This window comes from Oncorhynchus kisutch, linkage group LG27 (genome assembly GCF_002021735.2).
Source record: "Oncorhynchus kisutch isolate 150728-3 linkage group LG27, Okis_V2, whole genome shotgun sequence".
In the NCBI taxonomy this organism is placed as follows: Eukaryota; Metazoa; Chordata; class Actinopteri; order Salmoniformes; family Salmonidae; genus Oncorhynchus; species Oncorhynchus kisutch.
This window is the reverse complement of record NC_034200.2, coordinates 42,843,118-42,855,374: the sequence shown is the minus strand read 5'-3', so window position 1 is coordinate 42,855,374 and position 12,257 is coordinate 42,843,118. Positions and strand designations below refer to the sequence as shown.

At 47.1% G+C, this 12,257-nt stretch overlaps 1 protein-coding gene across 2 annotated transcripts in view; it reads right to left on the bottom strand.

The window, feature by feature from the left end:
• Nucleotides 1-780: 780 nt before the first annotated feature.
• LOC109886088 (guanine nucleotide-binding protein G(olf) subunit alpha) overlaps nucleotides 781-12,257 on the bottom strand; it is a 117,698-nt gene continuing 106,221 nt past the window's right edge. The window contains exons 7-11 of one of the 2 annotated variants that reach the window (XM_031806508.1): nucleotides 10,328-10,386; nucleotides 8,442-8,562; nucleotides 6,767-6,897; nucleotides 5,251-5,318; nucleotides 781-5,047 (exon numbers count right to left, since the gene is read on the bottom strand). In XM_031806508.1, the coding sequence (XP_031662368.1) occupies nucleotides 4,901-5,047; nucleotides 5,251-5,318; nucleotides 6,767-6,897; nucleotides 8,442-8,562; nucleotides 10,328-10,386 (526 nt within the window). In that variant the 3' untranslated portion in view covers nucleotides 781-4,900. The remainder of the gene's footprint in view (nucleotides 5,048-5,250; nucleotides 5,319-6,766; nucleotides 6,898-8,441; nucleotides 8,563-10,327; nucleotides 10,387-12,257) is intronic. The other variant, XM_031806507.1, reaches the window with a different exon arrangement.

The following is a 12,257-nucleotide window of genomic DNA, read 5'->3' as shown; positions in this document are numbered from 1 at the left end:
GACTCTCTCTCCTCTCGCCCACTGACTCTCTCTCCTCTCGCCCACTGACTCTCTCTCCTCTCGCCCACTGACTCTCTCTCCTCTCGCCCACTGACTCTCTCTCCTCTCGCCCACTGACTCTCTCTCCTCTCGCCCACTGACTCTCTCTCCTCTCGCCCACTGACTCTCTCTCCTCTCGCACACTGACTCTCTCCCCTCTCGCACACTGACTCTCTCCCCTCTCGCACACTGACTCTCTCCCCTCTCGCACACTGACTCCCTCTCCTCGCGCACACTCACTCCCTCTCCTCTCGCACACTCACTCCCTCTCCTCTCACACACTCCCTCTCTCTCACACACTCCCTCTCATCTCACACACGCTCTCCTCTCACACACTCTCTCCTCTCACACACTCTCTCCTCTCACACACTCTCTCTCCTCTCACCCACTCTCTCCTCTCACCCACTCTCTCCTCTCACCCACTCTCTCCTCTCACCCACTCTCCTCTCACCCACTCTCCTCTCACCCACTCTCTCCTCTCACCCACTCTCACCCACTCACCCACTCTCACCCACCCACTCACCCACTCTCTCTCCTCTCACACGCTCTCTCCTCTCTGTCTTACACTCTCACACTATCTCTCTCTGACTTGCACTCTCACACACTCTCTCTCTCTGACTCGCACACACTGACTCTCACTCTCACACGGACTCTCACACGGACTCTCTCTCACACGGACTCTCTCTCTCTTCTCACACACACACACACGCACACGCACTGACACACATCATTAAACATGTATACTTTGTACATATATATTTATATAGACCTATAAATTTACATGTACATACATTTATAAAAGGTAACAACTTAGGTACATACACTCGCTCTCTTCCGTCATCATCATCATCACACACAATGTGACTCACTCTCTCTCCTCTCATACACTCGCTCTCTTCCGTCATCATCATCACACACAATGTGACTCTGTGAGTCTATCTTCCTTATAGGCACACGCTCACAGACATCATACATGTACAGGTTCTCAGACATACTTCATCATATTGAAAAAGAGTTGCTTCCTATTCAAACAACAACAACACCAGGTTGCAATGTTGGACACTTTCAATGAATCTCCGATGTTTTTGTTGTTGTTTTTTAACTCTCTTTAAAGCTGTGGAATTAAAACATTTTAAAAAAGGAGAGAAACTGTATGTGTGTGGAGGGGGGTGGGCATGGTTTGAGTCCCATATGGCAGCCTACTTCCCATACAGGGCACTACTTTAGAGTCCTATTGGTCCTGGTCTATAGTAGTGCACTATATAGGGAATAGGCTGTGATCTGTGACGCGGCCATGGCTTTCATTCGCTGCAGCATCTTCCTCAGCGCAGGTCAGTGGTTCGTTTGCATAATGTATACAGGTTTTAGGAATCCCTCTTGTTTTGTGTTTACTAAACAACATTTCCTTCTATTCTTTTTTTATTTATAAAGCAGAAACCCTGTAAAGAGAGAAAGTCTCTAAAACACCGCAGAGAGTCGGTCACCGCTGCATGTGTTGTTGTTAGAGAGGGTTGTTGACATCAAGCTGTACAACGCAGGTCAAGGGGTCAGAAAACATACTTAATTCCCAGCTCAATGTACAGGTACAGCCATAATCAAGGCACAAAAATCTACAAGTAGATTTGTTTTTCTTTCAATAAAGTAGTTGTACAAAATAATATAACATTGTACAGTCTGTACAGGATAAGAAGCCTTGTTCAGTTCAGTCTTTTAAGAAAAAAACAATAATGACTACATGTTCTCTCTTGCCCCTCTGCCCTCTGTCAAAGAAGAAGTGCCCCCCCTCCTCTGTCATAGATGTGCCCCCCCTCCTCTGTCATAGATGTGTCACCCCTCCTCTGTCATAGATGTGTCACACCTCCTCTGTCATAGATGTGTCACACCTCCTCTGTCATAGATGCCCCCCCCCCTCCCCTGTCATAGATGCGCCCCCCTCCTCTGTCATAGATGTGTCCCCCCTCCTCTGTCATAGATGTGTCCCCCCTCCTCTGTCATAGATGTGTCCCCCCTCCTCTGTCATAGATGTGTCCCCCCTCCTCTGTCATAGATGCGTCCCCCCATCTGTTATAGAAGATACAGTTGAAGTCGGAAGTTTACATACACTTAGGTTGGAGTCATTAAAACTAGTTTTTCAACAACTCCACAAATGTCTTGTTCACAAACTATAGTTTTGGCAAGTAGGTTGGGACATCTACCTTCTGCATGACACAAGTAATTTTTCCAACAATTGTTTACAGACAGATTATTTCACTTCATAATTCACTGTATCACAATTCCAGTGGGTCAGAAGTTTACTACACTAAGTTGACTGTGCCTTTAAACATCTTGGAAAATTCCAGAAAATTATGTCATGGCTTTGAAGATTCTGATAGGCTAATTAACATAATTTGAGTCAATTTGATGTGCACCTGTGGATGTATTTCAAGGCCTACCTTCAAACTCAGTGCCTCTTTGCTTGACATCATGGGTAAATCAAAAGAAATCAGCCAAGACCTCAGAATTTTTTTTGTAAACCTCCACAAGTCTGGTTCATCCTTGGGAGCAATTTCCAAATGCCTGAAGGTACCACGTTCATCTGTACAAACAATAGTACGCAAGTATAAACACCATGGGACCACGCAGCCGTCATTCTGCTCAGGAAGGAGACGCGTTCTGTCTCCTAGAGAAGATCGTACTTTGGTGCGAAAAGTGCAAATCAATCCCAGAACAGCAGCAAAGGACCTTGTGAAGATGCTGGAGGAAACAAGTACAAAAGTATCTATATCCACAGTAAAACGAGTCCTATATCGACATAACCTGAAAGGCCGCTCAGCAAGGAAGAAGCCACTGCTACAAACCACCATAAAAAAGCCAGACTACGGTTTGCAACTGCACATGGGGACAAAGATCATACTTGTTGGAGAAATGTCCTCTGGTCTGATGAAACAAAAATAGAACTGTTTGGCCATAATGACCATCGTTATGTTTGGAGGAAAAAGGGGGAGGCTTGCAAGCCGAAGAACACCATCCCAACCTGAAGCACGGGGGTGGCAGCATCATGTTGTGGGGGTGCCTTGCTGCAGGTGGGACTGGTGCACTTCATAAAATAGATGGCATCATGAGGAGGGAAAATTTTGTGGATATATTGAAGCAACATCTCAAGATATCAATCAGGAAGTTAAAGCTTGGTCGCAAATGGGTCTTCCAAATGGACAATGACCCCAAGCATACTTCCAAAGTTGTGACAAAATGGCTTAAGGACAACAAAGTCCAGGTATTGGAGTGGCCATCACAAAGCCCTGACCTCAATCCTACAGAACAATTGTGGGCAGAACTGAACAAGTGAGTGCAAGCAAGGAGGCCTACAAACCTGACTGAGTTACACCAGCTCTGTCAGGAGGAATGGGCCAAGATTCACCAAACTTATTGTGAGAAGCTTGTGGAAGGCTACCCGAAACGTTTGCCCCGAGTTAAACAATTTAAAGGCAATGCTACCAAGTACTAATTGAGTGTATGTAAACTTCTGACCCACTGAGAATGTGATGAAAGAAATAAAATATGAAATAAATCATTCTGACATTTTACATTCTTAAAATAAAGTGGTGATCCTAACTGATCTAAGATAGGGGAACTTTTACTGGGATTAAATGTCAGGAATTGTGAAAAACTGAGTTTAAATGTGTTTGGCTAAGGTGTATGTAAACTTCTGACTTCAACTCTAGAAAGGATGGTTGTTGTTCCTTTAAGGGCGAGGTCATCGCGAGGCAGAAAGCAGCGACAGAGGTTAAGGTGCAGAGTTCAGTCCCCTTTCCATTCTTCATTAAGTCGTTCATTCCTTTCCTTTCTGGCTCGCACTTGTCCCCCCCCCTCTCCTTTCTCTCTACCACCATTCTGTATCAGTCCTTCAAGACCTCACACACCAAGAGGCCAGAGTCTCTCCATCCTTTACTCCACCTGCAACTCGCAACACTATACAGTGTAAAACAGAGTTATAAATATTTTGATGCTACATTGTGTTTATACTTCCTCAAAAAATAAGGTATTAAGCAACCTGATACAAAAGTGCATTCTCTCTTTGTCTTCGTCTGTCTCGTCCTCCTCCCTCTCTCCATCATCAAGTTGTCTGTCATGTCAGAGAGGAGAAGTAGAAGGATCGCTCCATTTGGGGGGGGGGGGGTGGGGGGTCAGGGGGTGATGCCAGCTCCAACTTGCAGGTGACTGCTTCTATGCTGAGGTCTTGTAGGGGGTCTCTTCTCAAACAGACACACTGACACTGCCTCTAAACTGAGGTCTTGTAGGGGGGGGGGGGGGGGGTATTCTTCTCACATCCAAACATCACCACCTGCCCAGCTACCCAGTCTAGTCCAGTCCGGTCTAGTCCAGTTCCAGCCCAGTTCAGTCCAGTCCAATGACAGAACAGAATGTGAGAAGGAGGAGGAGTCAGCCTCAGGCTTAGTGGAATGGTACAAATCAAATCAAGGCATTCAAGAGAGAAAAAGACAAACAGCCAAAACGTGTTGTTTTCCTTCCTATCAGTGACAAGGAGGGATGAAACAGTCTCCAACTAAAGGACACGTTTTTCAAAAAGAGGACAAATAGGATGACAGACTTCAGTAGTACTTCATAGAGGGGCGGGGGGGGGGGGGACAGGGTCGGGTTGGTTTTTTGGGTTGAGGATGCAGAATGGTTGAATAAAATCCCAGAAGGCTTGACGGAGCTGTGTGTGTGTTTGCGTCTGTACTGTGTGTGTGTGTGTTTGCGTCTGTACTGTGTGTGTGTGTGTTTGCGTCTGTACTGTGTGTGTGTGTGTTTGCGTCTGTACTGTGTGTGTGTGTGTGTTTGCGTCTGTACTGTGTGTGTGTGTGTGTGTCTGTCCATCCCATCACAAGAGTTCGTACTGCCTCAGATGCATCCTCTGAATGATATCGCGACAGTCGTTGAAGACTCTCCTGATGTTCTCCGTGTCCACAGCACAGGTGAAGTGGGGGTAGCAGTAGTGTCTGCCATCTCCACTGGCAGTGCTGATCCTCTGAGGAGGGGAGGAAGAGCAGGTTAGACTAGTGTAGGGTTATCCACAAGAGTCAAGCATAAAAAAAACAGCTATTAAAAGTGGATTTTAAAGCTACAGTATTAATACATCAATGTTAGGACCGTTTGAACAAAACATTTTGGGGTTCAAATCCCAGACTGTAGCTTTAAACCGACATCTCAATAGTAATATTGAATAGTTACCAGGAACTCGTCTCGGATGAAGAACTTAGCTCTTGTTACTTTTGGGTCTTCACCAGGTTCAGGAGTCGCTGTAAGAACAGAGACAGAAACTGTTATTGTAAAACAGAGACAGAGTTGCTGTAAAACAGAGACAGACAGAAACTGTTACTGTAAAACAGAGACAGAGTTGCTGTAAAACAGAGACAGACAGAAACTGTTATTGTAAAACAGAGACAGAGTTGCTGTAAAACAGAGACAGACAGAAACTGTTATTGTAAAACAGAGAGAGTTGCTGTAAAACAGAGACAGAGTTGCTGTAAAACAGAGACAGACAGAAACTGTTATTGTAAAACAGAGACAGAGTTGCTGTAAAACAGAGACAGACAGAAACTGTTATTGTAAAACAGAGACAGAGTTGCTGTAAAACAGAGACAGACAGAAACTGTTACTGTAAAACAGAGACAGACAAACTGTTACTGTAAAACAGAGACAGAGTTGCTGTAAAACAGAGACAGAGTAGCTGTAAAACAGAGACAGAGTTGCTGTAGAACAGAGACATAGTGGTGTGGGATGGTGTGGGTTAATGTGATGTGGTGGAGCTACCTACCTGATGTGGTGTGGGATGGTGTGGGTTAATGTGATGTGGTGTGGGTTAATGTGATGTGGTGTGGGATGGTGTGGGTTAATGTGATGTGGTGGAGCTACCTACCTGATGTGGTGTGGGATGGTGTGGGTTAATGTGATGTGGTGGAGCTACCTACCTGATGTGGTGTGGGATGGTGTGGGTTAATGTGATGTGGTGTGGGTTAATGTGATGTGGTGTGGGTTAATGTGATGTGGTGTGGGATGGTGTGGGTTAATGTGATGTGGTGTGGGATGGTGTGGGTTAATGTGATGTGGTGGAGCTACCTACCTGATGTGGTGTGGGATGGTGTGGGTTAATGTGATGTGGTGGAGCTACCTACCTGATGTGGTGTGGGATGGTGTGGGTTAATGTGATGTGGTGGAGCTACCTACCTGATGTGGTGTGGGATGGTGTGGGTTAATGTGATGTGGTGGAGCTACCTACCTGATGTGGTGTGGGATGGTGTGGGTTAATGTGATGTGGTGGAGCTACCTACCTGATGTGGTGTGGGATGGTGTGGGTTAATGTGATGTGGTGGAGCTACCTACCTGATGTGGTGTGGGATGGTGTGGGTTAATGTGATGTGGTGGAGCTACCTACCTGATGTGGTGTGGGATGGTGTGGGTTAATGTGATGTGGTGGAGCTACCTACCTGATGTGGTGTGGGATGGTGTGGGTTAATGTGATGTGGTGGAGCTACCTACCTGATGTGGTGTGGGATGGTGTGGGTTAATGTGATGTGGTGGAGCTACCTACCTGATGTGGTGTGGGATGGTGTGGGTTAATGTGATGTGGTGGAGCTACCTACCTGATGTGGTGTGGGATGGTGTGGGTTAATGTGATGTGGTGGAGCTACCTACCTGATGTGGTGTGGGATGGTGTGGGTTAATGTGATGTGGTGGAGCGACCTACCTTCGTTGGGTATGGTGTAGCGAGAATATTCCGGAAAGTAGTCTTCGATTTTGGATTTTCCAGCTAATACCTTCTCAGCCAACATGTCCTGCTTGTTCAGAAACAATATGACCGATATGGTGCGTAACCACCTGGAAATAAACACACAAATCAGCATTAGAATGGTACAGTATGGTTGAGCCCATACAATACCAGGAGAGTGGTTTCAATTCCCCGGAACCATCCGTACGTGACTAAACGCATGTATAAGTCCCCTTGGATGAAAGTGTCTGATAAACGACATGTATGAAGGTGTTCACACCCCCCCTTGGCAGTAGATCAATTATGTTGCATTACAACCTGTAATTGATCTGGATTTCATTCAATGGACACAAAGATAGTTCAAATTGGTGAAGTGAAATGTAAAATAAATAAATACTAGTTTCAAAAAATAAATAAAATAAATAAACGGAGAAGTGGTGTGTGTGTGTGTGTGTGTGTGTGTGTGTGTGTGTGTGTGTGTGTGTGTGTGTGTGTGTGTGTGTGTGTGTGTGTGTGTGTGTGTGTGTGTGTGTGTGTGTGTGTGTGTGTGTGTGTGTGTGTGTGTGTGTGTGTGTGTGTGTGTGTGTGTGTCTGTGTGTGTGTGTCTGTGTGTGTGTGTGTGTGTCTGTGTGTGTGTGTGTTCGCCCCCTTTGCTATGAAGCCTCTAAATAAGACCTGGTGCAACCAATTAGCTTCAGAAGACACATCATTAATTAAATAAAGTCCAACTGTGTGCCATCTAAGTGTCACATGATCTCAGTATATATACACCTGTTCTGAAAGGCCCCAGAGTCTGCAACACAACTAAGCAAGGGGCAACATGAAGACCAAGGAGCTCTCCAAACAGGTCCGGGATAAAGTTGTGGAGATCTGGCTGTGCCGGGTGGAGATTATAACAGAACATGGCCAAGATGTTCAAATGTTCATAGATGACGAAGGGTGAAGCAAGTCAGCACCTCAGGAGTAAATGTCAGTTGGCTTTTCATAGCCGATCATTAAGAGTATCTCTACCACTCCTGCTGTCTCTAGAGAGTTGAAAACAGCATGTCTGGGACAGGTAGCAGGTCTGGGACAGGTAGCAGGTCTGGGACAGGTAGCAGGTCTGGGACAGGTAGAAGGTCTGGGACAGGTAGCAGGTCTGGGACAAGTAGAAGGTCTGGGACAAGTGGAAGGTCTGGGACAAGTGGAAGGTCTGGGACAGGTAGAAGGTCTGGGACAGGTAGCAGGTCTGGGACAGGTAGAAGGTCTGGGACAGGTAGAAGGTCTGGGACAGGTAGAAGGTCTGGGACAGGTAGAAGGTCTGGGACAGGTGGGAGGTCTGGGACAAGTGGAAGGTCTGGGACAGGTGGAAGGTCTGGGACAGGTAGAAGGTCTGGGACAGGTAGCACGTCCGGTGAACAGGTCAGGGTTCCATAGCCGCAGGCAGAACAGTTGAAACTGGTTCTAGTAACTTTCCGTTATTCTGTGGATTATAAATTATTCTGCATGGTTGAAGTTTTGGTCTCTTAAATCAGAAAGGGGGAAATCTCATATTCCATAACGAGCCCAGAACTTCCTCCTTCTACAGTTCATATGCCCGCTGGACCGAATCCACCCCATCACAAAATGGGAATGTTTCCCTCTAGTGATTGTTGTTCTATGACATATAACAGACCTGTTATTCCAGATACTGCGGAAGAGATCCAGGGCTTCCCGTAGCCTGTTGGTGTTGTTGTCCTCTCGTATGACCATGTTGTAGCTGCTGCTGGCAACCACAAAGATGATAGCAGTCACATCTAGACAGAGGACGAGAGGAGGAGAAGGTTTAGATGGTGATAGCAGTCACTTCTAGACAGAGGACGAGAGGAGGAGAAGGTTTAGATGGTGATAGCAGTCACTTCTAGACAGAGGACGAGAGGAGGAGAAGGTTTAGATGGTGATAGCAGTCACTTCTAGACAGAGGAGGAGAGGAGAGGAGGAGAAGGTTTAGATGGTGATAGCAGTCACTTCTAGACAGAGGAGGAGAGGAGAGGAGGAGAAGGTTTAGATGGTGATAGCAGTCACTTCTAGACAGAGGACGAGAGGAGAGGAGGAGAAGGTTTAGATGATGATAGCAGTCACTTCTAGACAGAGGACGAGAGGAGGAGAAGGTTTAGATGGTGATAGCAGTCACTTCTAGACAGAGGACGAGAGGAGGAGAAGGTTTAGATGGTGATAGCAGTCACTTCTAGACAGAGGACGAGAGGAGGAGAGGAGGAGAGGAGGAGAGGAGAGGAGGAGAAAGTTTAGATGGTGATAGCAGTCACTTCTAGACAGAGGACGAGAGGACGAGAGGAGGAGAGGAGGAGAGGAGGAGAGGAGAGGAGGAGAAAGTTTAGATGGTGATAGCAGTCACTTCTAGACAGAGGACGAGAGGACGAGAGGAGGAGAGGAGGAGAGGAGAGGAGGAGAAGGTTTAGATGGTGATAGCAGTCACTTCTAGACAGAGGACGAGAGGAGGAGAAGGTTTAGATGGTGATAGCAGTCACTTCTAGACAGAGGAGGAGAGGAGGAGAAGGTTTAGATGGTGATAGCAGTCACTTCTAGACAGAGGAGGAGAGGAGGAGAAGGTTTAGATGGTGATAGCAGTCACTTCTAGACAGAGGACGAGAGGAGGAGAAGGTTTAGATGGTGATAGCAGTCACTTCTAGACAGAGGAGGAGAGGAGGAGAAGGTTTAGATGGTGATAGCAGTCACTTCTAGACAGAGGAGGAGAGGAGGAGAAGGTTTAGATGGTGATAGCAGTCACTTCTAGACAGAGGAGGAGAGGAGAGGAGGAGAAGGTTTAGATGGTGATAGCAGTCACTTCTAGACAGAGGAGGAGAGGAGAGGAGGAGAAGGTTTAGATGGTGATAGCAGTCACTTCTAGACAGAGGAGGAGAGGAGAGGAGGAGAAGGTTTAGATGGTGATAGCAGTCACTTCTAGACAGAGGACGAGAGGAGAGGAGGAGAAGGTTTAGATGATGATAGCAGTCACTTGTAGACAGAGGAGGAGAGGAGAGGAGGAGAAGGTTTAGATGGTGATAGCAGTCACTTCTAGACAGAGGAGGAGAGGAGAGGAGGAGAAGGTTTAGATGGTGATAGCAGTCACTTCTAGACAGAGGACGAGAGGAGGAGAAGGTTTAGATGGTGATAGCAGTCACTTCTAGACAGAGGACGAGAGGAGGAGAAGGTTTAGATGGTGATAGCAGTCACTTCTAGACAGAGGACGAGAGGAGAGGAGGAGAAGGTTTAGATGGTGATAGCAGTCACTTCTAGACAGAGGACGAGAGGAGAGGAGGAGAAGGTTTAGATGGTGATAGCAGTCACTTCTAGACAGAGGAGGAGAGGAGGAGAGGAGAAGGTTTAGATGGTGATAGCAGTCACTTCTAGACAGAGGAGGAGAGGAGGAGAGGAGAAAGTTTAGATGGTGATAGCAGTCACTTCTAGAGGAGGGGAGAAAGACAGAGAGAGGTTAGAAGATCACACACCAACTATCTGATCAGGTCACCTTTCTAGTTAGAGAGAAAATATCCAACTCACCATTAAAGCATTGGATCCATTTTCTCCTCTCATCTCTCTGGCCACCTACATCAAACATACTGGGAGAGGAGAGAGAGAGAGGTCACAACTACATCAAACATACTGGGAGAGGAGAGAGAGAGAGGTCACAACTACATCAAACATACTGGGAGAGGAGAGAGAGAGAGGTCACAACTACATCAAACATACTGGGAGAGGAGAGAGAGAGAGGTCACAACTACATCAAACATACTGGGAGAGGAGAGAGAGAGAGGTCACAACTACATCAAACATACTGGGAGAGGAGAGAGAGAGAGGTCACAACTACATCAAACATACTGGGAGAGGAGAGAGAGAGAGGTCACAACTACATCAAACATACTGGGAGAGGAGAGAGAGAGAGAGAGAAGAAAGAGAGAAAGAGAGAGAAAGAGAGAGCAAGAGAGAGCAAGAGAGAGATCACAACTGCATCTGCTGACTAGCTGGCTGACTGACTGCTGACCAGCTGGGTGACTGACTGACTGACTGCTGACCAGCTGGGTGACTGACTGCTGACCAGCTGGGTGACTGACTGCTGACCAGCTGGGTGACTGACTGCTGACTAGATGGCTGACTGACTGCTGACTAGCTGGCTGACTGATTGGCTGGCAGGCCGGGACATTGGAGCCCTCCGGTGGAGACTAACGGTATTGCCCTCTATGAGCAGAGACCTGGAGCCCTTTGTATCAAGGATCAGGCCCCCCCCTGTCCATCTAGTCTTATTTATTATGATCTAGGATCAGGCCCCCCCCTGTCCATCTAGTCTTATTTATTATGATCTAGGATCAGGTCCCCCCTGTCCATCTAGTCTTATTTATTATGATCTAGGATCAGGTCCCCCCTGTCCATCTAGTCTTATTTATTATGATCTAGGATCAGGTCCCCCCTGTCCATCTAGTCTTGTTTATTATTATCTAGGATCAGTTCCCCCCCGTCCATCTAGTCTTATTTATTATGATCTAGGATCAGGTCCCCCCTGTCCATCTAGTCTTGTTTATTATTATCTAGGATCAGTTCCCCCCCGTCCATCTAGTCTTGTTTATTATGATCTAGGATCAGTTCCCCCCCTGTCCATCTAGTCTTATTTATTATGATCTAGGATCAGGTCCCCCCCTGTCCATCTAGTCTTATTTATTATGATCTAACAGGGGAAACTAGATCAACATTCCTACTCAGAGACTCTTTGTGAATATGGGCCCCGAGTCCTATCTAAAATCTGCTCGAGCTCAGTTTCAGATACGACCAGTTAGCATACGAGAGGGAGAGACAGAGACACTGAGAGACAGAGACACTGAGAGACAGAGACACTGAGAGAGACAAAATATAAAACAATTAGAGTGTCATTTCCCCAAAAGTGGTTTCAAAGACCTCTCTGATGAGGATAGGCTACCCGTCCTGTTGGGGGAGGACACAGAGAGACCTCTCTGATGAGGATAGGCTACCCGTCCTGTTGGGGGAGGACGCAGAGAGACCTCTCTGATGAGAGTAGGCTACCCGTCCTGTTGGGGGAGGACACAGAGAGACCTCTCTGATGAGAGTAGGCTACCCGTCCTGTTGGGGGAGGACACAGAGAGACCTCTCTGATGAGGACAGGCTACCCGTCCTGTTGGGGGAGGACACAGAGAGACCTCTCTGATGAGAGTAGGCTACCCGTCCTGTTGGGGGAGGACACAGAGAGACCTCTCTGATGAGGACAGGCTACCCGTCCTGTTGGGGGAGGACACAGAGAGACCTCTCTGATGAGGATAGGCTACCCGTCCTGTTGGGGGAGGACACAGAGAGACCTCTCTGATGAGAGTAGGCTACCCGTCCTGTTGGGGGAGGACACAGAGAGACCTCTCTGATGAGAGTAGGCTACCCGTCCTGTTGGGGGAAGACACAGAGAGACCTCTCTGATGAGGACAGGCTACCC